The 24,889-nt window shown below is 44.7% G+C and overlaps 2 protein-coding genes across 9 annotated transcripts in view; one reads left to right on the top strand and one right to left on the bottom strand.

Annotated features, from left to right (window-relative positions):
- Positions 1-1,792: 1,792 nt before the first annotated feature.
- TMEM187 (transmembrane protein 187) lies at positions 1,793-16,138 on the bottom strand. Of its 7 annotated transcripts, XM_056539648.1 has the most exons (3): positions 13,358-13,739; positions 10,223-10,513; positions 1,793-3,323 (listed from the first exon to the last, which is right to left on the bottom strand). In XM_056539648.1, the coding sequence occupies exon 3, from the start codon at positions 3,043-3,045 to the stop codon at positions 2,248-2,250; it is 798 nt and encodes a 265-aa protein (XP_056395623.1). In that variant the 5' UTR covers positions 3,046-3,323; positions 10,223-10,513; positions 13,358-13,739; the 3' UTR covers positions 1,793-2,247. The 7 variants fall into 7 exon arrangements, with proteins under 7 accessions (XP_056395623.1, XP_056395619.1, XP_056395620.1 ...); XM_056539644.1 differs by lacking the exons at positions 10,223-10,513; positions 13,358-13,739 and adding an exon at positions 15,207-16,138; XM_056539645.1 differs by lacking the exons at positions 10,223-10,513; positions 13,358-13,739 and adding an exon at positions 15,654-16,138.
- Positions 16,139-18,110: 1,972 nt separating this feature from the next.
- HCFC1 (host cell factor C1) overlaps positions 18,111-24,889 on the top strand; it is a 53,394-nt gene continuing 46,615 nt past the window's right edge. For both annotated transcript variants that reach the window (XM_056538390.1, XM_056538389.1), the window contains exon 1: positions 18,111-19,348. In XM_056538390.1, coding sequence (XP_056394365.1) covers positions 19,156-19,348 — 193 coding nt within the window. In that variant the 5' untranslated portion in view covers positions 18,111-19,155. The remainder of the gene's footprint in view (positions 19,349-24,889) is intronic.

Below are 24,889 nucleotides of genomic sequence, written 5' to 3'. Positions count from 1 at the left end.
TTTTTCTTTGTTTTATGCGCTAAAGAATGAAATGTACAATACATTGTATTTATCCAGATGGAACAGATGTATTATATTTATATTTTGTCTATGCCTTTGCTTCCCAGTTTTGAAATTTATTCACACACACACCCAAAAAAAAGAGAAAATCACATTTTTCTCACATATTATATTATGTGAACAGAGCCTAAAATAGCATCAAGTAGACATTAAGAGCATGAAAAGTAAATTAATTATGAAAATTATCCTTTTGTGGGTATATTCACGTGTACAGTATCCTGCACATATATAGTTTTGCAGCAGCTGGAGGCACACTGTTTGAAAAGTTCTGAGGTAGAGCTTCTTGTGCTTACCTGTTTTAGCTGATGTGGCAGGCATATGAATCAAGATGACTGAAACCTATTTCCAATTCTGGAAGTTGTAGTTTTGCAACAACTGGAGATGCACTGTTTGAAAAACACTGCACTAGACGATAACCTGTGATGTTGGACCAAAAAAATAAAAAATTCTTGTTCTGTCGTTGACCAACTTGCTCTGTCAATGTTCTTTCCAACCATTATTCATAGAAAGTCCACTCATTGATACCTGCAAGTAGCTCTGATTGCATTTCATCCAGTGATTGGATCGGACCCCCAAAATATAATTAATTATATGGGGGATAATGAACGTTACTTCCTCTGACCTTAAACCATCTCTACACAATAGAAAGCTAATCGGCCAATCTCCCCATTAACATGAACACTTACATGATGGAGAATGCATGTTAGATTATTGGCGACAGTCTGAGCAAAGCCTTTATATGTCTGTCTGTGGCTGCCCTCCAGCATAACAAAGGGCTAGGCATAATACTTGTATCCTTCTCCATGATAGAACAGGGATTTACTGACATTCTAATGTATGTGGGCAGTTTTACTCAATTGGTAGATCTCGCCAATGGGATCTTTGAACATGAACCTGTGACCTGTCAGAAGGTCATTTAGACTGCATTTATTTATGTCACTTTAAACTGACCTGATGGTACAAGAGATCGCTGTAGCATAACCTTAATCTTTAATGAATATAGATCCTAAAAGTATATGAATATACTATATCTAACAGCCATCAAATACAAAACAATTGTGAGAACCACAACAACCAGGGCCACACTGCAGGGCATCAAGATAATGAACGTGTGACCAATGGCCGTAAATAAGGGTTCAGCATGCAGTATCAGCCCCAAAGAAAATAAACCCAGGAACAGTCACAAAGATTAATTGACATAATTTAACAGCCAAGTCCAGACTTGTTTCCGGCAGGTGCTTTGGGGATCATCAGGACACTATACTGGGGGTAAAGAACATTAAAAGGGGTACTCCGCTGCCAGACTTGTTATTCCCTATCCGTGTGTGATTGCGGGGGTCCGGCTGTTGGGGACCCCTGAGATCACTGCTGCGGGACGCCAGTCATCTGGTGCATGGAGCGAACTTTGCTCTGTGCTGGATGACTGCCAATCACAGCCGTCACCCTCCCCCCCCCCTCCATTCATGCCACGCCCCTTCCCTTGGACATGGAGGGGGCGTGGTGTGACATAACTATTATGGAAGCCCCACGCTCTCGTGACCGTAACCCCCGCAGCGCCAGCACGGAAAATTGCAGAGGGTCCCTGCGACCAGGCCCCCCGCGATCAAACATGTTATCCTTTGGATAGGGGATAACATGTCTAGTGGCGGAGTACCCCTTTAATACAAAAAGATAATCACAGCTGAAGATAATGAGATTAATAATTGCCAACTGCAATGTGCCCGTTTGTTGATTCACACAATTGTTTTGTATTTGAAGGCTACCTTTTTGATATAGTGTCTTTTTACCCTTTTAGTATCTATATTTATTAAAGGTGAACTTTTAATTCTATGCTATTTTGTGGGTATAGGTACAGTGTTTACCTTTTATATTTCATCTTTCTGTGACTTGTAACCTGGCGGTACCTTTCAGCTATGCTACAGTAGCCATTGTTTTGACAACTGAGACTTTTTTTCTTTTTTTTTTTTGTGTGATGGACCTGAACTGTATAAAACGGTCTTTGTATAAGGCCTTGCTAAGGTAATGTGCACAAAAACTGGTTTTAATTAAAGATTATTACAATCAAAAAAACATTTAAAAAAGACTCATCCTGGACTAGTTTTTCTGGTCAGCCAGTGTTTAGCTTCATTGACAGCCATATGCTATTGGCTTCCATGCACTCGTAGGGCTGTGTGGATGGCTTTATTCCTATTTCTTCACCTTGGTTGATCTGCAGTGTTCTAGGTGTGCTAAGAAACAGAAAGCATAATGGAATTGCAAGATGTCACATATTTTTGACCAGAAGTGTCCAGTGAGTCTTTGAAATACAAAATACTGAGCTAGCCAGTGATCAAGAAGTTTCAGATTAACAAATCCAAGACATGATATCAAAGCAAGAACAAGGTGCACCCTTGTGGTGGAATCTCCATATTTTCTCTGTAGTCTCAGTCCCGATGTGAATGCCCATATGATATGTATGGCCAGGGCTAGTTCAAATCCTTGTGGATGGATGTTACTCAGGAAATAACTGCTCAACGAGAGGAACTCTACTGCCATGAAGTGTTGACTGTCCCAGTTGTTGAGTATAGAGTTGGCCCAGATAATCGCCCAAGCAAAAATAGGCAACGTAAACCATTGGTCTAGAACTGCAGCCCGTTGTGTCTGGGTCCATATCCTGGCCCACTGGACGGGGCCATATACAATTGCCATCCAGGAAAAGACATTCTTCAGATAGCGTCCATTCTGTTTTCCAACTCCAATAGCCTTTTCATCCTGGGCTAGCCAATATGTACCCAAAATAATGTATCCAAGATTAATGAGGGAATTACAAGGCATGGAGAGGTAACCAGGAAGTCCCGGAATAGGTTTTTCAGCATAGTGACTGGAACCTAGTTCTGTACTAACTGTGTCGAATACTCCGGTGCTTACAGTCACCAGGCACAGTGCGACAGCTCCCAGTACATGCCACAATGACTGGTCCTGTGCTGTAATTTTTGATATTTTCATTTTCAAAAAGTGGAGTATGGCTGCTGAGGATTGTGACCAGTAAGAGAAGCGTGCTAGAAGCAGCAGTCAGGCCAGGACGCCTCTAATGTCCTAACCTCCACCCCCGGTTGGTTTCTAGCAGATTCTGAACTTCCTGAATGTGGCTGTGCACAGAGGCGTTCTAGTGCTGCAGAGTGGAGGGGCCGGAGCTTTTCACAGATTCCCTTGCACTTTGCTCAGCTCCCTGCTGTTACAGGCTTTCAGTTTAGTAGGCTTGAATGCAGTTTCCATCCAGTTTTCTGTAAGAAATATTGCACCTAATTAATCACGATGCTGAAAATAGTTGTATACATGCAATGAAATGACTGATACCATTAGATTATTATTATTTTATAGTGCCCTTGGTTCTAGGGCGCTGTATCTATAAGGCTTGTGAAATTCGTTTCGGACGTAATTCGCTTTTGTCCGAATTGTTCATATTTTGTACATTCAGATTGATCTGAATGTACAAAATATTTACATCTGAATGAATCCGAATTCGGAACAAAACAAATTTTACGTGCCTACAAAATTGTGGAAAACAAATGTTATTTTTGTTAAACAAAATTCGTTTTCATTTAGACGCAAGGGACCATTTAATAGTGTGTTTTCACTTTTTTTTTTTTTTTTTTTTTTTTTTTACATTTTGTAGGCAGTACTACTACTCCCAGCATGGAACAGACTGTTCCATGATGGGAGTAGAAGTACCTGTACTATAGACATCTCGCCCAGGGTATCATTCTGACACCCGATGTGATCATCCAGAATATAGTAGAGATGTGGAACAGCTCTATACAGCGCTCACATCTCTGCTCTGTACTCCGGCCAGTGATGTGAATAGAACATCATTCTTATTTTCCGCCCAGAGTGGTGATTAGCCGGATGGTTGCAGCCAATCACAGCTCTGAGGGAAATATGAATGTGTGAGTGGCCGGCGTATAGTACAGAGATGCGAGCGCAGGAGAAAGCCGCTCTCTCTGCAATAGACAGGACGATCGCATCGGGTGTCAGTAGTGATACCCGCTATGAGCTGTTCTTACCTGCAGGTACTACTTACTCCCAACATGGAGCACACTCTTCTCCATGCTGGGAGCTGTAGTACCTGCATTAATAGACAGATCGCAGTGAGTGTAACTTCTGACACCTGTTGTGATCTGTCTATTAATGCAGGTACTACAGATCCCAGCATGGAGCAGAGTGTGCTCCATGTTGGGAGTAGTAGTACCTGCAGTTAAGGAAAGATCACAGCGGATGTCACTCCTGACACCCGCTGTGATCGTCCTGTATAATGTATAGATGCGGCCGGCGCTCTTCTATGGTTCCCTTCACTGAGATAGAGATATATATATACACACACACACACATATTCATATTTCCCACAGAGAGTTGTGATTGGCTGGAACCATCTGGCCAATCACAGCTCTCTGCGGGAAATATGAATAGGTGTGTATATATATATATATATGTGTGTGTATATATATATATATATATATATATATATATATATATATATATATATATATATATATATGTCAGTGCAGGGGATCATAGAAGAGCAGCCGGCCGCATCTATACATTATACAGGAGGATCGCAACGAACCCCGGCGATCTGTCAATTAGTACAGGTACTACTCCCATCATGGAACAGTGTGTTCCATGCTGGGAGTAGTAGTACTACCTAAAAAAAATAAAAAATGAAGAAAAAAATGGAAAAACACACACACTACATTTTTATTATTGTTGGCTACATTTTTCGTGCCCTGCCCGCCCACATAAATTGATCCCAGTTTAAAAATGTATAAAAAATTTCTTATAAAAAAAAATTGTTAGATACAATTTTTTCCTTTACTACTGAATTTTTTATTTTAGTTTTTTAATGGTACCCTACAAAACGTTATTAAAAAAAGGAATCTTCATCTCCAATAACCTTAAAAACGAATAACGAAATTGGCCGAAAACTAAAATAAAACGACATGTATAGATCTGAAATAACGAATTCATCCGAAAGCTGAACAGTTTCTGAATAGAACCGAAAAAAATATATACAAATGCATCTGAAAACAGAATAAAATCAAATTACTGTATCCAGAAGGTATAACATAACCCCAAAAAATTTTATCCCCCAAAAAAAGCAAACAAAACAAAATTTTGGGTTGTGCACATGTCTAGTATCTATGATGAGGGTTAAAATAACACAGATACAGTGAACATGACAGAGTAAATGACATATGGAGGGAGCCAGGGCCCTGCCCATGAGGGTTACAATCTACAGGAGGAAGGAAAGCAGGTCGGAAAGGGAAACAGTAGGTGAGGGAGACAGCTGGTCATCTTTGAAGCAACAGTTCATTGGGCAATATAGTGGCAGCAGGGTTATTATGTCTTGAAGAGATTGGTCTTCAGGTTGCTTTTGAAGATCTTGATGGTGGAGGAGAGCTGAACATATGGGGGACAGCACAGTAGAAATTTGGAGACAGTTGTGTGAGGTGTGGTCGAGGGGAGAGCACAGGTAGAGGTCTTGAAAGAATCTGACATTTGTGAGGGGCGGTATCGGGAGATCAGGTCAGATATGTATGGGGGACAAATCGTGATTGGCCTTGTTAACAGTTTAAACTAAATTGTTGGGCAGCGAGTAGCCAGTGAAGGAATTGGCAGGAGAAGCAGGGGGACAGGTGGATTAGTCTGACAGCAGAGTTGGGGTTAGATTGGAGGGGAGCAAGAGCGTTTGAGGTAAAGCAACAGAGAAAAATTAGGACATGTACCAGTAGTTTAGTTCAGTCAAAACTGAGGAATGAGCAGATTTGATAAATGTTTTTCAGGTGAAGGTGGCAAGTGGTGGTTAGGGTCTTGATGTGAGAGCCCAGAATCGAAGGTGACCCCAAGGCAATGGAGATTATTGTTCAATAATGATACATTCTATATGTTTAAAGACCACTAATCTAGATGTTGTGAACAGAAGTAAGTGGGGGACACAAACCTTACATAAGGGTAGCATGTGATATTGTTTACTTCTTTGTCCATACATTTTCCAGCACTGGGTGTGAGGCTCAATAAGGGTCCTCTAGATTGTATATAAGAGGGATGTCATTACTGAAATTGGCATTTTGGCCTGAACATTAGTATCTTTCTACTTTATTTTTATCATGTTCTCTTTGTGTGGAAAAAAAAAAAAAAAAGTACTTAAGTTGGTTGTGGGGCAAACTAACGCACAGCAAACCCATGTGACATTTCTTGGCATCTGACACCACCATGATTGCAAAGTGATACATACAAGGGAATTATGTTGTTGTGTCAAGATGCAGACAACTTGTTGTACTAGAAGAATACCACACCTGTCGTATACTCCCCAGTCAGCCTCCACATTGCGTTAGTTGCACATAAGATTGTAGGATCGATGACATAAACGTGAAATTTACACTCTCCTCGTCTTTCTGTTTTGTGCAGATGTCCCTAATTTACCCTTAGCAGAAGTTATAAGTGCAGGCACAAGCTTCTGCCTTTCCTAATATTTTCAGGAAACGCAAGTAAAATTGCAAAGCAATAGAATATAAATAAAATGGTTTGAGTGTAAGGTCTCATGCAAACAAGCATCTTACGGCTCTGAACATACTCTGCTGCGATACAGTGCAAATAGAAATTATTTTGGTGCCCTAATGTATATAATTGTGCCATGTTCTAATAGATGCTTGTAATGGAAACCAACTGGATACATGTAATGGACCAACTTGGTCACTCTTGGATTTAGTGTAAGGCTAAACCAGGGAGCAGAGTCTAAGGGATTGTATGTGCTCCACCCTTAACCACCATAAGAGGGTGTGGACTTTCCCACCAAGAAACCCAGGGTAGTTAACCCATGAAGTCTCTGAAGTACCTGTCACCAAATAAACTTTTCTAAACTCAGGCTATGTTCCCTAACTACTCCTAACACCCCTCCCACCCTTTCAGAGCTTTTATAAACTCTGTATATTTTTATTGTTGCTCACATAGTGCAATCTCCCAGCAGGAGAAAGTGGGCGTTTACCAGCAGGCATGACATCATTGAAGCCTGCTGGGGGACCACATCTGCCCTCACATCGTTGCAGTGCTGTGATCAATACAAGAGCTTGTGCATCTCTCAGTGAGGCTCTTTGCATCTTAGGCTCTTTGCATCTCTCAGTGAGGCTTTGTGCAGCTGTCAATCAAGCTCAGTGCAGAGAAACACTTTCTGAGTTTGGTCTCCTGCCTGGCCGGGAGTAGACAATACTCACTGAATTAATTGTGGCAGGGAACAGAACAGAGCCACCTAGTGGCCGTTTTTTCTATTACATTTTAAACATATTTATGTGTCAAGGAACACTATAATAAAAGTTTTATTTGTTGACAAGTACTCTTTAAGAAACACCACATCACGATACCAAAAGCGACAGTTAGGCCCGTTCACACTACGGGAATTCCGCTTGTTGCAGCCTCTTTCAGAATCTGTGCTTAATGTCTGTGCGGACATTAAGGTTAGTCCCATTCACTACAGTGCAGTGTCCGGACTTGAACATTGGAGAATCAAATTACTCGTCAAAAGTTTTGATACAGAACTTCTGACGTGTGAACTAAGCAGCAGAATCCCATTGAAATTGGAGGCTTCAGCAAGCTGATTCCTCTGTCTGGCAGAATACTTTTGTAAACAGATATCAGGCAGAGGTCATGGTTGGATACAAACAGGAAGACATTATCCAAAAGAGAAGCTGAGTCGTAACCAAAAAATGGCAGAAAAATGCACAACAAAGCAAACTGGGACCTACTCTAATTGCACTGGCCCATAAGGAGACTTGTAGTTGATGCATGCATGTGAATCAAGAGCATAGCAGTGACTGGGAGCAGAACCCTGGGCACTAAGTTTTTAGTATGTCGAAATCCAAATCTATGCCCTGATGCACTGACGCCCCTGGTGATGTCAAACTAGATAGCCATTTGAAGCAAATCTTCCATTTGGACATGGCCTGGTGTCTGAGGTACATTCCCTTCAAGGCCCTACTTACTATTTAGATTCAAGTTTAATCTTTCTTTTGACACTTGCTTATTTTTCACTTTGCTTCTTGTTTAGTCATTCTGGGATTTGCAATTCTACTCCTGGATTTTTACATCGCTTGCCAGTGATTATAGTTTTTTGATTCCCTTTCTTAGTTTTTAAGTGACCCGTTAACACTTCTACTTTAGTCCAGCCTATACTTCTTACCGTCCATAGCAGCACTGTCTCTTCAAGACTAATTTAGGATTACAACCTCGGGAAGTCCAATTCTCACATAGTTTAATGGGTGAGAACCAGTGGACATTTTACACACTGCATCCCTTTCAAGGCAGCACCAATTGGAATGCAGCAGTGTAGGTCCATACTGATACGTAAACTGTGACACTACAGTTGAATTTCTGCTGGAGGGTAAGCTTGTCCGTGTGTAACTCTTTAGAAGTCTGTACAGGCTATAAAGTTACATAAGCTGATCTCAGATTTATTATATTTCTAATAGGTAAAAGAAGCAATTCCTGAGAGGATAGAAGATCTGCATGTACTTTTACTTTGCTCCTGTTCTATTAGAATTGGCTGAGTATGTGAGGAGAGTGAGAAGGAAAGACACACCGGAGGAACATGACTAGTACTAGGAGGAGAGCTGTGCGAATAATAGCATCATGAACACAATACATAGGCCACTATCACTAATGCGCTTACCAAAAATGTGTAACTGCTTTTATTTGTGGGATGTCCCAGAACATCTGTCTTATTCTCATGCACAAAAAAGTAACAGCGTATGGACCCTCACTGGTAATACACAATTCACCAATCCTAGGCCAGTTTCACACTCTCAAATCTCCGGCCAGGGATTTCAGGTGTGGGAAGCGCCGACTGAATCAGTTGGGGCGTAGGACCGCGCAGACATCACTGTTCCCATAGATGGTGTTTAGAAATGAGCAAACTTACAGTAATTAGATTCGTCATGAACTTCTCGGCTTGGCGGTTGCTGACTTTAGCCTGCATAAATTAGTTCAGCTTTCAGGTGCTCCGGTGGGCTGGAGACGCTCTCCTAGTACTGTATCCACCTTTTCCAGCCCACCAGAGCACCTGAAAGCTGAACTAATTTATGCAGGCTAAAGTCAGCAACTGCCGAGCCGAGAAGTTCGTGACGACTCGAATTACTGTAAATTCGCTCATCTCTAATGGTGTTATCTGCTGAGCGGAGATCCACCAGGTACATTGAACAAGTTCAATGTTCTGGCTGAATTTTTTGAGGGGATTTTTTTGACTGAATTTTTTTGAGGGGACAGTCTGCCTCGAAAATTCTGCAGTGTGCTCTGTGCAGTGAAATCCCATTGCCAGCAATGGGACTCTGCAGCATCGAAATTTCAAAAGGGAATTCTGCCCAGAAATTCCGTAGTGTGAAGCCAGCCTTAAATGCCTCTTCACAAAATGAAGAATTATCCTAGTATGGGATTCCGGATTCTTGGCATCCTCTATATGACATGTAGTTTACAACATTATGGCCCAAAAAACTAAGAGGTAATGAAATATAGTAACCATCTTATTTGTGCTATTTTACAGATTCCTAAAACTACTTTAAAGGGGGTTTTCTAGGCCATCAATCACACTCATTGGTGCGGTGCCAACACTTGGTACCCCCTGCCGATCAGCTGTTCGGTACTCTGCACTATACATTAAACAAGGCTGTAAGCCCTGTGCTGTTTATTGCCATCAAATATTTCCTGTAGTTGAAAATATTGCATAATGTTTAGGATGCACAATGTTTTTGGACCATTCCTCCCTACAAAAGTGTTTCATTCCAGAAATACTTTTTGGATGCCTTGAATGACCAGCACTCTCCAGGTCCTGTCAGGACTCAGATTTAGCCATTCTGAAACACAATTTTTTTTTTTTATCTACCATTTTCATGTGCTTTGGGTCATTGTCCTGTTGCATCACCTCCCATCTCTTCAGCTCAAGGTCATGGACTGCTGCCCTTACATTCTCCTGTAAATTGTTTTGATACACCATTAAATACATCGTACCCTTTATAATTGGAAGACATCAAAGCAGGTGGCAAAGCAGACCCAACCCATGACCCCCCCCCCCCACAGTTATAATTAGGTTTTGATGTTGTGTAGTATTCTTAGAAAAATATTGTTGTATATAATGTCTTACCTGTTCATGAAACATTTTCCATAATTTTTTTTAAAACATTCAGTGGTGTCAGGCAAGTTTAGGACTGGCTGCAATGTTTTTTTTTTTATTTTTTTCCTTATTGGGCACTAGAGGCTTTCTTTGTGATGGCCTTCCATGACCACCATTTTTGTTGCTGTGTTTCCAATAGTGGACACAGGAAAAAATGTTTTTTGCAGTTTTTAGAGTCTTGCTGTTTCCGACGGTTCTTTTTCGCCTCTTTCAAGATTGCCCATAGTGCTCTTGGAGTGATCTTAGCAAGGATGTTTTTTCCTAGATTAATTAGCAAAACTCCTGAATATTCTCCATTAGTAGACAAGGTTGTTTGCATTGCAGCATGGTTTGCAATAACCTATCTTTTGTAAGAACTGATTTGTTAGTAACTAGACATTGCTACTCAACTCATCTCCTTAATTGAAACAGCTTTTGCCCATTTACTCATGAAGAAGTGATTTATAAAGAGCTTTACTTACTTTTTATTCCTGCACTGTTAGAGTTTACCCATTGTGATCAATACAATGCCTCAACTGTTTGTGTGTTATTAGTTTAGTTAGATTGTGTTTGTCTACACTGAACCATCATCTGCATTTTGAACAGTTGGCATCTGACATCTGGTGACCAATAATGCAGCACCATGTGGTGGTAACATCGCGGTCAACTCTCAAATAATGTATTGACCTTTCCTCTGCAAAGCAGAAGACAACATTTGCCAGTCATGGGTAAATGTGGTGATTAGAGCTGAGCGAACTTAAATTCGATTCGTCACGAACTTCTCGGCTCGGCAGTTGATGACTTATCCTGCATAAATTAGTTCAGCTTTCAGGTGCTCCGGTGGGCTGGAAAAGGTGGATAAAGTACTAGGAAAGAGTCTCCTAGGACTGGATCCACCTCTTCCAGCCCACGGGAGCACCTAAAAGCTGAACTAATTTATGCAGGATAAGTCATCAACTGCCGAGCCGAGAAGTTCGTGACAAATCGAATTTACTGTAAGTTCGCTCATCTCTAGTGGTGATGTAAGTGTCTTTGACTGTGGTCAGATTATTGGGGCCCAGAGGTGTGATGCCAGTATTTCTGAAATGGCCGAACTTGTTGACTGTTCTCAAATCATGGTATTAATAGTGTGAAAGACTGGATGAACCATGGACAGACATCCAAAAGAAAATCACACAGCAGCAGGCTATATGTGGTTGGTCCAAGAGATGAACCATAAAGGTGGCACATTTGGTATCTCAGCACCAAGGTATAACAGTGCACCCAATCACCCAGCAGTACAACAGAGGTCATTTTGCAAATATCCACAATTAAAGGGGTTCTCCGGCCCTAATACATCTTATCCCTTATCCAAAGGATAAGTGATAAAATGTCTGGTCGTGGGGGGTCCCGCCACTGGAGACCCCCGCAATCTGTCATTGCGTACCCACCTTTGTGAGCTATCCGTAATGCTGGAGGATGAGTGTGTATTGTGATGTCACCACTCCGCCCCACACCCTCAATGCAAGTCTATGGGAGGGGGCGGGACCCTCGCGACCAGACACCTTATCCCCTATCCTTTGGATAGGGGATAAGATGTATTAGCGCCGGAGTTTAAGTCACAAAACAGTCCTCAAAGTCATACAGTGAAAAAAATTTAGGTATTTAACTTACAAATAAACATAAAATGTGGAGGATGTGACTACTGGACCACAGGGCCCTTGTGGCCGGTATAGTCACTAATAATATATTGTAAACAGATTAAGAAACAAAAAAAAAAAACTTTCCTATAACTAATAATACAATAAATAATATCTTGTAAAATGGCTCATAGCACAAGAGAGAATTTTTAATGATGCACTATTGAAAAATTCTATGTACATATATCAGTCCAGTGAGCATCTGGTCAACTTTTCCTCTGCACAGGTTTTGATGAATCTCCAACAATGTGCGTTATTATTGAAGTAACAATATTTGTGTTATTAGTTTGTATAAAAAAAATAAAAAAGTTACAATAGTCCCCCACTATCTAAAATCATTAGGCAGCAGTGCTCAGCCTAGGGCTCTGTCCTGCTCTCTGAGTAGTGTACAGATTCAGAGGAAGTAGATCCTCTATTGACTTTCTCTGTAAATTGGTACACCTCAGGTGACCCTCAGAAAGCAGAGGCAAGCAGTGCTGAAGATAGATGAAGGAGAAAAACACTCAGCTCATCCCTGATGCCCATTTGTTTTAGAGATCGTAGGGGTCACAGCAACTAGACCCGCACCAATCAAAACTTCCTACATGTCCATATGGCATGTTAGAAGATTTTTTTTTTAAAAGGGTACTCTGGCGCTAAGACATCTTGTCCAAAGGATAGGGGATAAGATGCCTGATCGCCCGGGGGTCCCGCCGCTGGGGACCCCCATGATCTTTCATGCAGCACCCCATTACCATCAGCCCCAGGGGCATGTTCGCTCCGGGTCTGATGACTGCCGATCACGGGGCCAGAGTATTGGGACGTCACGGCTCCGCCCCCGTGTGACGTCACACACCACCCCCTCAAATGCAAGCCTATTGGAGGGGGTGTCACAATACTCCGGCCCCGTGATCGGCAGTGATTTGATCCAGAGCAAATATGCTCCTGGGGCTGATGGTAATGGGGTGCTGCGTGAAAGATCACGGGGGTCCCCAGCGGAGGGACCCCCGGGCGATCAGGCATCTTATCCCCTATTCTTTGGATAGGGGATAAGATGCCTTAGTGCCGGAGTACCCCTTTAAGTGACAGGTACCCTTTTATATTGCCACATTACGGCAGTAAATCCTGGACTGACTAATCTTAATAAATTGTTGTTCTGTGTAACAGTAGTTTTTTTTTTTTTTTTTTAATCTTTCAAAAATTGTTGAATAAATGCTGCATCCTGCTGTTATTTCAGAAAAATTTGCAGCTAAGAACATGTGAAAAAACCCATATATATCTTCAAGAACTTTCGGCCGCCAGTTGAAGATCTCTTTTTACCATTCCATCCATACATGCGAACTCTCAACCAAGAGATCATGTGTTCTAAATGGAGAAAATAAGAATAAGCACCTGTCAGACTCCTCTGGTGGCTTATCTTTCTGAGAATAGGTTTAGGAAGGTGAAATCTATGGCTGATCCTTCTTACCTCCAACATCAGTAGGTCTCGCAGTTTGTGGTAAAACCACAAGAACGGCACCTCAACCTCTGTTTATGAATAGACTCTTAGGAGGAGATTTCCTCACTGAATTTCCTCTACTTCTTAATGCAAAAATCATGATGCACAAGTAGTTAAGCAGATCCAGGCTAAGTTCACGCGGCAGAAAATCTGCGGAATGTCCGTCCGGTAAACACCAGAACGGATGGGAGGGAGGCAGGTAAAGACCGTCCGCCCGTCCTCTCAGCTGCTTAGGACTTGGTGATTTTACCACAGGTGTCTTCACTTAAGGAAGACGATCGCCTCGGGAGCAGAGCAGGACACAGGATGCACCGCAGGAGCGCTAGAGGTAAGTAGCTGTTTTTTTTTTTTGTTTTTTGTTTTCTCTTGCACAGAGTGGGCATTGTTTTGAAAACCCTTCCGCCGGATTAGCCCTTTAACAACCTAAGCAGAATTATCTGAAGCGATTGCAGGAGCTGTGCTCGCTTGATATGTGAGTGATGGCTGCTATTAAGAGCATGTTAATAAAATAAAAGAATTTATCGCCACATGTGGAAATGTCCGAACTATTAAAACATATAGGGGGAGATTTATCAAAACCTGTCCAGAGGAAACGTTGCCCATAGCAACCAATCAGATCGCTTCTTTCATATTGCAGAGGCCTTGTTAAAAATGAAAGAAGCGATCTGATTGGCTGCTATGGGCAACTTTTCCTCTGGACAGGTTTTGATAAATCTCCCCCAATGATCCTGTATGAGGAATGGCATAAACGCAAAAAAAATAAAAAAAATAATAATGGCTGATTTTGGGTCACATCATATATAAGGATAAAAATGTATTAAAACGTATTTAAAAAAAAAAGCCCATCTAATCAAAAAAAGAACAATAAAATTGCAAATCTCTGGGTCCTTGTATACGGAAAAATAGTTAGAGGTCGGAACATGCCAATTTTAAGCATATTAATGTTGTAAAAAACAAACAAAAAACAGTTGTACAGTAAGTAGTACAGCTATATAAATTGGGTATTGTTTTATTCGTAGTGACACCGGATAAAGACAATTGCCCTCTGAAAAAAGAAGTAATCTGGTTTCTATGGGCAACTGCACCACTCTTCCTCTAAACACGTTTGATAAATCCCCCCATTGTGTTATTTTTTACCGAAAAATTAACTGCATAGAAACCGATACTCCCAAAATGTGCAAAATTGCATTTTCGTTTTAATTTTGTCACACAAATATATATATATACATTATATATATATATATATATATATATATATATATATACATGTTTATATAAATGTATTTATTTTTTTCCACCTTAGACTTGGTGGTAAAATGAGTGATGCCATTCCACCTACAATGTGGGTCTGTAGGTGGAAAATAGAATGTGAGGAGGAAAAAAAACTTAAGTAAAAAAATGCAAAAATCCCTGTGAACTTAAAGGGTTAATAGTTTGGACAATGCCAAATATTTTTATTTTGATATATATATATATATATATATAATTTAGAAAAGGTGAACAGTGTGTGTTGAGGGGTGATTTTTTTATTATTATTATGAAAGGGGTTAATTTATATTGGTATTGCGTTTTCGTTCATTTATTTTTTTTTTTGCCAAAAGTGCAGTGTGATCCCAGCCAAAGCTGTCTAAAAAAACACAATAGTTGTGACTATCCCGACTTACAACATGGCCGCTCTCTATTCTCTGAATCTCCGTCTGTATTTGACGTTTTATGTTAATGAGCCGCCATGTTTCCCGCCTAGCAAAGAATAGCTAGAGAAGGGGAAGGGAGGGGGATGGGGTGTGGTAAAAGCTACCAAAATGGCGGCGTCCTCTACCTCGTGCCAGTAAGCCATGACAACCGTTGCTAGGACCCGCGTCTAAGATGGCGGCCGCGCCTGAAAAAGAAGGCGCCATGACAGTTACTGGGATAAAGGACGTCGCGCCAATCTCGTCCTGACACGGCGGCCGGCGACTTCGTGCAACGCGTGAACAGCGTCGTGCGATTTAATAGCAAAACAAGCCTCTGTTGGTGTCTTTTTTCTTATAGTCGTTCTTTTGTATTTGACCCAACATCCGGGCGCACAGGAAGAAGCCGCCGCCATTATCGCGTCTGCCTCTTCCTCCCTCATCTAGAAGGGGGAGTGGTCAACAAGATGGCGCCTGCTGCAGACCTGAACGTCACATAATATCATACGAGAATAAAACATTTTGCGGGTCGTAATGACACGAGCTAGTAGTGCAAAATGCAGTGAAACGGCAATATCTATTGGTACAGCTCATACTGAGCGTTATATGTGTCAGGCGTCAGGTAAACGCGGTATCGGCTATGTGGAGGCGCCCGCTGCTTGTGTTTGTGTTCCAGACGTGGAGAGGGTGCGGCTACGTGCAAAAGATGGCGGCTTCCTGAGAGCTTCCCGAGCCGTCTCCCTGCCAACGTCCTGTCATGGAGAGCCCGGCGGCCATGAGCCTCTTCTCACCTCATCTTGTCAGTGCTGCTGCTGGACAATAAAGTTTTATTAAACGAGCACATAAATGTATAATAAAGTTTATAGTAAAGTCCCCAAAATGGCGGCCATTCATAGTGTTTGTTTTCTGACAGGAAAATTGAGCATTCCTTTAACATACATCAGTGTTTTTCAACCAGGACGCCTCCAACTGTTGCAAAACTACAATGCCCAGCATGCCCGGACAGCCAAAGGCTGGGAGCTGTAGTTTTGCAACAGCTGGAGGCACGCTGGTTTGGAAACACTGAAATACAAAATGTCGCTGCGTCAAGCGGCCGCAAGCTCATGTGACGTCACTTAAAGCATATCGATTCCATGTCCTATAGCCAAAATGTTATATTTATAAGGCCTATAAATTTATTGGCTCTTCAGAGTAAGGCTATGCTCACATGGTAGAAGCGGTGGGCTGCCACAAGGAAAAAAAAACGTATACGGTACACACATATATATATATATATATATATATATATATATATACATATATATAATTTTTTTTTTCTTTTACAATGCAATGGCTGACGTATGGCTATAGAGTAGCGTTCGCCTGGTGTCTACATTGGCCGTATATGTCCAAAACATGGAGTATGTAGCATTATGGTCTATTCACACGCACAGTATTCTGCGCAGATTTGATGCAGAGGATTTTCTGCTGCAGATTTTAATGTAAACTGACTGAATCCAGTTGAAATCCTGCGCATCAAATCTGCGCACAATACTGTATGTGTGAATAGACCCTTACAAAAAATGTTTGACCTGCCATTAATCTTCTCTAACAACGAAGCATCAAAAGAGTGTCTGGGGGCACCATTCAAGTAGTAAAAATAAAATAAAAAACACTAGGGTGAGAAATGACTTTGGTCGCAACGTGGCATCTAATTTTTGTCAACGTGTCACGGTTGCACATGACTAACATTTTGGTCAATGCTGGTAAAGTAGCGCCCAACCTGCACCTGTTGTGTCGCAACGCGACACAACAGGTGCAGGTTGGATGCTACTTTGCCACCATTGACCTAAATGTAAGTCTTGTGCAACCGCAACATTCTTTAGAGTTCTCTGCAATATGGCGTGAAAAATTGTGTAAAATTTTGGTCATGTGACTCAGATGCTCATGAGCTGCCCGTATTGCCATGTAAGCCTAGTCTAAGGGTATATTCAGACGGGCGGATCCACCGCCGGAGGACCTCCAAAGGGTGCCTCAGATGTGCCTGCTTGGAGCGGCAATACGCAGCTACGAGCAGACACACTGTAATGTGCGAGTCGCCGCACGCATGCGCTGTATACTCACTCCCATCGCGGCTGCTCTCGGCCTAGCTCAGGATGCAGGGGGAGTGGCCATGATGTGTGCGAGTACACCGCGCATGCGTGGCAACTCGCACATCACAGCAGTGTGTCTGCTCATAGCGGCGTATTGCCGCTCCAAGCAGGCATATCTGAGTCACCCTGTAGGGGTCCTTTGGCAAACGTACCCTAACTCTGGCAAAGTCATGTGTGTGTGACTAGCCGTAAAAAAGCTATTGAATTCGATTTTTATGCGACTGTCTTGTCACGATCTTGTTATGTCGCAATGCGGCCACGCCGACAATCGTTAGGTGCAACGTTACAGTGTGACCAACGTTGCCATACAGCCCTCCTCGCCTAAAGCTTTATAGGTTTCATACCAATGCTTACCGCGATGCGAGTTGTGCGCAACTTCTCTGCAAAGTTCTCTGTACAAGTCAAATGTTAAACATATGTTTTTTGTGTGCATGCGCAGTAGCATCAGAATAGTCAAGACTGAGACATACTATTTTTATAGTCATCTGATTTTACATTGTACATCTGACAAAAACGCTGTTTGAATGCCCGTAACCTATGTTTTTTTTTTTTTTTTGCCGTACATGGAGTATTTTTTTTTTTTAACCGCATACTCTTTTATAGTATCACAGTCATTAGAATGGCATAAAAACGTGTGTGTATATGTTTTCAGCTCATTTGGGTTTAACATCCCTAAACTTTATGCCCTCTTAGGGTACGTTCACACGAGGAAAGAGAGACAGAGAAAAAGACTCAGCCAGGAGGCATAGGAACTGAGAAGTGGTCTGTGGTCACCACCTGCAGAACTACTCCTTTATTGCTAATTGCCTATAATTTCCACCTGTTGTCTGTTCCATTTGTACAACAGCATGTGGAATTGATTGTCAATCAGTGTTGCTTCCTGAGTGGACAGTGGGATTTCACAGAAGTGTCATTGACTTGGAGTTACATTGTGTTGTTTGTGTGCCCTTTATTTTTTTGAGCAGTGTTTACACACATCTCTACAAACAAAAACACCAACTAATGTGTACGTGTAGTTGACATAAAGCGCAGTGTGAACGCAGCCTAATAACTATACTAGAGGTGTACTGGTCTTTAAAGGGGGAGAGGAGGGGGGCGCCTATCGCACTCCTGTCCCCCCTATGAATTCTATGTAAGGTGATCTCGTCCACCAGACCCCGCCCCCTCATCCATGCGCAGGCCCCGCCTCCATCTTATTGTCTCCGGAGGAGGAGGAAGACGGGAGGCGGGCGCTGACAAGATGGCGGCTCCCAGGGAGGCGTGAAAAGAGTCTCCGGCGCCTTGGACCGTGTTCGCACACCTATAATCCCGGTTGCAGACGGTTTTTACATCCCTCCCGTTCGGGCAGTTTATCGTCCCCGTCAGTTTTTCGTCGTTTTCTCCTCACATCCGCCGGGTTGCAGTAGATAAGCGGTGGCGGAGGGGGTGGAGCCGTCACTTTCAGCCCCCATCTACACGCCGCGGTATCCTCGGGAGGAGAGGAGCCGGTGATCCCTCCGGTAGAGGCAGCAGAGGAGCGGCCCCGGTGCCGTTTGTGTGTGTGTTGTCGCCCCGCTCGCCGCCATCTTTGGTTTCCCCTCAGCAGCTCTTTATTGGTTTGTTTGGACGGCACAAGATGGCGGCTCCCATGGACTCCCTCAGCTTCGCTGCTCCCGGGCGGCTGTGAAGAGAAGCGCGGGGCCGGGTGAGGAGGAGAGGGGGCGGCCTGCGGGGGACGTGCTGCCTGTCCCTGACCCGTACACGTCAGGGGGGCCCGGAGCGGCGGGCGCGGGAATCCCGTTTGTTTTCTCTCCGGCCGCCGTCATAAAATGGCGGCTCCCATGGACTCCATAGCGCCACAGTGAGCGCCGGCTCCGGACCAGGCCTCAGCCCCGGCGTTTTTGCTTCTAACCCGGTCACATCTCGCACACACATCCCCGTCCCCCGAGCTGCCGGTACCGCTTCATCGATCACAGCCTCCGCCGCTATGGCCTCCACACCGGCGGTGACCGGATCATCTTCCGCCGCCCTGCAGCCCCGCTGGAAGCGAGTGGTCGGCTGGTCGGGCCCGGTTCCAAGGCCCCGGCACGGACACAGGGCCGTGGCCATCAAGGAACTGATTGTGGTATTTGGTGGCGGAAATGAAGGGATCGTGGACGAGCTACACGTCTATAACACAGGTCAGTACTGTTCACACGCTGCGGTTCTGGTGCGTTGGTGTAAGGGACTTTATAGTGTGGTGTATTAGGACACATGTCAGGGCCGGGTGTAGGCCGCACTGTGTGCACTGACACTGGCAGCTCTGGCGCCCCCTCCCCCCGGCACCGGCCTGCGCTGCGACTTTTTTTTTTTTTTTTTCAAAATCTACAAAGAAAAATGGCGGGTTCCCCCAGCAGGAGGATTGGAGACAGACAGGGGGCGGGGCCAGGGCTGCCAGCGGCGACTACACTGAGGGATCGGCCGAGCGGTCCTACCGCCGCCTGCTCAGCGCTGTCAGTCAGTGCACGGACCTCGGATCACTGCAGAGGCTGAAACATTCGGGATGAAAGTATTGAGATGAATCAGAAGGGTTATTACTCCTAGACAAATGATTATCTCCAGGATCATCATGTTCCATACTGTACTACTACACAGCTGCTGGTACTACTCCTAGACAGCTGATCATCATTGTACTACTACTCCTAGACAGCTGATCATCATTGTACTACTACTCCTAGACAGCTGATCATCATTGTACTACTACTTCTACATGCTGATCATCATTGTACTACTACTTCTACATGCTGATCTCCAGGGTTATCTGTACTATTACTTCTACATCAGGGTGCCTCCAGCTGTTGCAAAACTCCAACTCTCAGCATGCCCGGACAGCCAAAGGCTGGGAGTTATAGTTTTGCAACAGCTGGAGGCACCCTTGCTGGGAAACGCTGTTCTACATGCTGATCTCCAGGGTAATCTGTACTACTACTCCTACATTCTGATCTCTATGGTAATCTGTACTACTACTCCTACATGCTGATCTCTGGGGTAATCTGTACTACTACTCCTACATTCTGATCTCTATGGTAATCTGTACTACTACTCCTACATGCTGATCTCTGGGGTAATCTGTACTCCTCATCCTACATGCTGATCTCTATGGTAATCTGTACTACTACTCCTACATGCTGATCTCTATGGTAATCTGTACTACTACTACTACTACTCCCACATGCTGATCTCTGGGGTAATCTGTACTCATCCTACATGCTGATCTCTGGGGTAATCTGTACTCCTCATCCTACATGCTGATCTCTTTGGTAATCTGTACTACTACTACTACTCCTACATGCTGATCTCTGGGGTAATCTGTACTACTTCGCCTACATGCTGATCTCTATGGTAATCTGTACTTCTCCTCCTACATGCTGATCTCTGGGGTAATCTGTACTCCTCATCCTACATTCTGATCTCTGGGGTAATCTGTACTCCTCCTCATCCTACATGCTGATCTCTGGGGTAATCTGTACTCCTCCTCCTCCTCATCCTACATGCTGATCTCTGGGGTAATCTGTACTCCTCCTCCTCCTCATCCTACATGCTGATCTCTGGGGTAATCTGTACTCCTCCTCCTCCTCATCCTACATGCTGATCTCTGGGGTAATCTGTACTCCTCCTCCTCCTCCTCCTACATGCTGATCTCTGGGGTAATCTGTACTCCTCCTCCTCCTCCTCCTACATGCTGATCTCTGGGGTAATCTGTACTCCTCCTCCTCCTCCTCCTACATGCTGATCTCTGGGGTAATCTGTACTCCTCCTCCTCCTCCTCCTACATGCTGATCTCTGGGGTAATCTGTACTCCTCCTCCTCCTCCTCCTACATGCTGATCTCTGGGGTAATCTGTACTCCTCCTCCTCCTCCTCCTCCTACATGCTGATCTCTGGGGTAATCTGTACTCCTCCTCCTCCTCCTCCTCCTACATGCTGATCTCTGGGGTAATCTGTACTCCTCCTCCTCCTCCTACATGCTGATCTCTGGGGTAATCTGTACTCCTCCTCCTCCTCCTCCTCCTACATGCTGATCTCTGGGGTAATCTGTACTCCTCCTCCTCCTCCTACATGCTGATCTCTGGGGTAATCTGTACTCCTCCTCCTCCTCCTACATGCTGATCTCTGGGGTAATCTGTACTCCTCCTCCTCCTCCTACATGCTGATCTCTGGGGTAATCTGTACTCCTCCTCCTCCTCCTACATGCTGATCTCTGGGGTAATCTGTACTCCTCCTCCTCCTCCTACATGCTGATCTCTGGGGTAATCTGTACTCCTCCTCCTCCTCCTACATGCTGATCTCTGGGGTAATCTGTACTCCTCCTCCTCCTCCTACATGCTGATCTCTGGGGTAATCTGTACTCCTCCTCCTCCTCCTACATGCTGATCTCTGGGGTAATCTGTACTCCTCCTCCTCCTCCTACATGCTGATCTCTGGGGTAATCTGTACTCCTCCTCCTCCTCCTACATGCTGATCTCTGGGGTAATCTGTACTCCTCCTCCTCCTCCTACATGCTGATCTCTGGGGTAATCTGTACTCCTCCTCCTCCTCCTACATGCTGATCTCTGGGGTAATCTGTACTCCTCCTCCTCCTCCTACATGCTGATCTCTGGGGTAATCTGTACTCCTCCTCCTCCTCCTACATGCTGATCTCTGGGGTAATCTGTACTCCTCCTCCTCCTCCTCCTACATGCTGATCTCTGGGGTAATCTGTACTCCTCCTCCTCCTCCTCCTACATGCTGATCTCTGGGGTAATCTGTACTCCTCCTCCTCCTCCTCCTACATGCTGATCTCTGGGGTAATCTGTACTCCTCCTCCTCCTCCTCCTCCTACATGCTGATCTCTGGGGTAATCTGTACTCCTCCTCCTCCTCCTCCTCCTACATGCTGATCTCTGGGGTAATCTGTACTCCTCCTCCTCCTCCTCCTACATGCTGATCTCTGGGGTAATCTGTACTCCTCCTCCTCCTCCTCCTACATGCTGATCTCTGGGGTAATCTGTACTCCTCCTCCTCCTCCTACATGCTGATCTCTGGGGTAATCTGTACTCCTCCTCCTCCTCCTCCTCCTACATGCTGATCTCTGGGGTAATCTGTACTCCTCCTCCTCCTCCTCCTCCTACATGCTGATCTCTGGGGTAATCTGTACTCCTCCTCCTCCTCCTCCTCCTACATGCTGATCTCTGGGGTAATCTGTACTCCTCCTCCTCCTCCTCCTCCTACATGCTGATCTCTGGGGTAATCTGTACTCCTCCTCCTCCTCCTCCTCCTACATGCTGATCTCTGGGGTAATCTGTACTCCTCCTCCTCCTCCTCCTCCTACATGCTGATCTCTGGGGTAATCTGTACTCCTCCTCCTCCTCCTCCTCCTACATGCTGATCTCTGGGGTAATCTGTACTCCTCCTCCTCCTCCTCCTCCTACATGCTGATCTCTGGGGTAATCTGTACTCCTCCTCCTCCTCCTCCTCCTACATGCTGATCTCTGGGGTAATCTGTACTCCTCCTCCTCCTCCTCCTCCTACATGCTGATCTCTGGGGTAATCTGTACTCCTCCTCCTCCTCCTACATGCTGATCTCTGGGGTAATCTGTACTCCTCCTCCTCCTCCTCCTCCTACATGCTGATCTCTGGGGTAATCTGTACTCCTCCTCCTCCTCCTCCTCCTACATGCTGATCTCTGGGGTAATCTGTACTCCTCCTCCTCCTCCTCCTCCTACATGCTGATCTCTGGGGTAATCTGTACTCCTCCTCCTCCTCCTCCTCCTACATGCTGATCTCTGGGGTAATCTGTACTCCTCCTCCTCCTCCTCCTCCTACATGCTGATCTCTGGGGTAATCTGTACTCCTCCTCCTCCTCCTCCTCCTACATGCTGATCTCTGGGGTAATCTGTACTCCTCCTCCTCCTCCTCCTCCTACATGCTGATCTCTGGGGTAATCTGTACTCCTCCTCCTCCTCCTCCTCCTACATGCTGATCTCTGGGGTAATCTGTACTCCTCCTCCTCCTCCTCCTACATGCTGATCTCTGGGGTAATCTGTACTCCTCCTCCTCCTCCTCCTCCTACATGCTGATCTCTGGGGTAATCTGTACTCCTCCTCCTCCTCCTACATGCTGATCTCTGGGGTAATCTGTACTCCTCCTCCTCCTCCTACATGCTGATCTCTGGGGTAATCTGTACTCCTCCTCCTCCTCCTACATGCTGATCTCTGGGGTAATCTGTACTCCTCCTCCTCCTCCTCCTCCTACATGCTGATCTCTGGGGTAATCTGTACTCCTCCTCCTCCTCCTCCTCCTACATGCTGATCTCTGGGGTAATCTGTACTCCTCCTCCTCCTCCTCCTCCTACATGCTGATCTCTGGGGTAATCTGTACTCCTCCTCCTCCTCCTCCTCCTACATGCTGATCTCTGGGGTAATCTGTACTCCTCCTCCTCCTCCTCCTCCTACATGCTGATCTCTGGGGTAATCTGTACTCCTCCTCCTCCTCCTCCTCCTCCTCCTACATGCTGATCTCTGGGGTAATCTGTACTCCTCCTCCTCCTCCTCCTACATGCTGATCTCTGGGGTAATCTGTACTCCTCCTCCTCCTCCTCCTACATGCTGATCTCTGGGGTAATCTGTACTCCTCCTCCTCCTCCTCCTACATGCTGATCTCTGGGGTAATCTGTACTCCTCCTCCTCCTCCTCCTACATGCTGATCTCTGGGGTAATCTGTACTCCTCCTCCTCCTCCTACATGCTGATCTCTGGGGTAATCTGTACTCCTCCTCCTCCTCCTACATGCTGATCTCTGGGGTAATCTGTACTCCTCCTCCTCCTCCTACATGCTGATCTCTGGGGTAATCTGTACTCCTCCTCCTCCTCCTACATGCTGATCTCTGGGGTAATCTGTACTCCTCCTCCTCCTCCTACATGCTGATCTCTGGGGTAATCTGTACTCCTCCTCCTCCTCCTCCTCCTACATGCTGATCTCTGGGGTAATCTGTACTCCTCCTCCTCCTCCTCCTCCTACATGCTGATCTCTGGGGTAATCTGTACTCCTCCTCCTCCTCCTCCTCCTACATGCTGATCTCTGGGGTAATCTGTCAGATTCCATACTGTACGGCTTCTAAACAACCATCATATCTTAAGTCATCCATACAGCACTACTACACGGCTGCTACTTCTCCTATACAGCCTCTCATCTCCAGGATTATCCATCATATTCCATACTGTACTACTACTACTACTACTACTAGACAGTTTTTACTACTTTGCTGTCTGGAAGTTGTAGTTTTGCAACAGCTGGAGGCCACGCGTCTCCAAAGTTAACATATTCTGTACTGTACTACAGTCAGCCACCACTACTACTCCTAGACAACCTGCACGTCTCCAGGGTTATCCATAATCCATACTGTAGTACTTCACAGCAGCTACTTCTGTACAGCCTCCTATCCCTTGGTGCCGATACATCGACTCTTAATTATCTGCTCATCTCTCTGCCTGTCCGTCATGTCTCATACTGTACTTCTTACCCAACCTCACTTTTCCTGCCTTGTCCATTATGTTCTGTGGCAGTGTTCCACAAACTAAAGTTCTCCAGCTGTTGCAAAACAACTGCTCCCATCATGTGGGAATTGTATTTTTACAACAGATGGAGACACAAGTTCAGTATCTCTCCTATACTCTCCTGCCTTCTCCGTCATGTTCTCACTAATT

This window comes from Hyla sarda, chromosome 9 (genome assembly GCF_029499605.1).
Source record: "Hyla sarda isolate aHylSar1 chromosome 9, aHylSar1.hap1, whole genome shotgun sequence".
In the NCBI taxonomy this organism is placed as follows: Eukaryota; Metazoa; Chordata; class Amphibia; order Anura; family Hylidae; genus Hyla; species Hyla sarda.
The sequence above is the reverse complement of the archived record's forward strand: the minus strand, read 5'-3'. Positions and strand labels throughout refer to the sequence as shown.

Excerpts from the sequence above, each read along its gene's own strand:
- TMEM187 (XM_056539644.1), bottom strand. The coding sequence starts at position 3,045 with ATGAAAATATCAAAAATTACAGCACAGGACCAGTCATTGTGGCATGTA.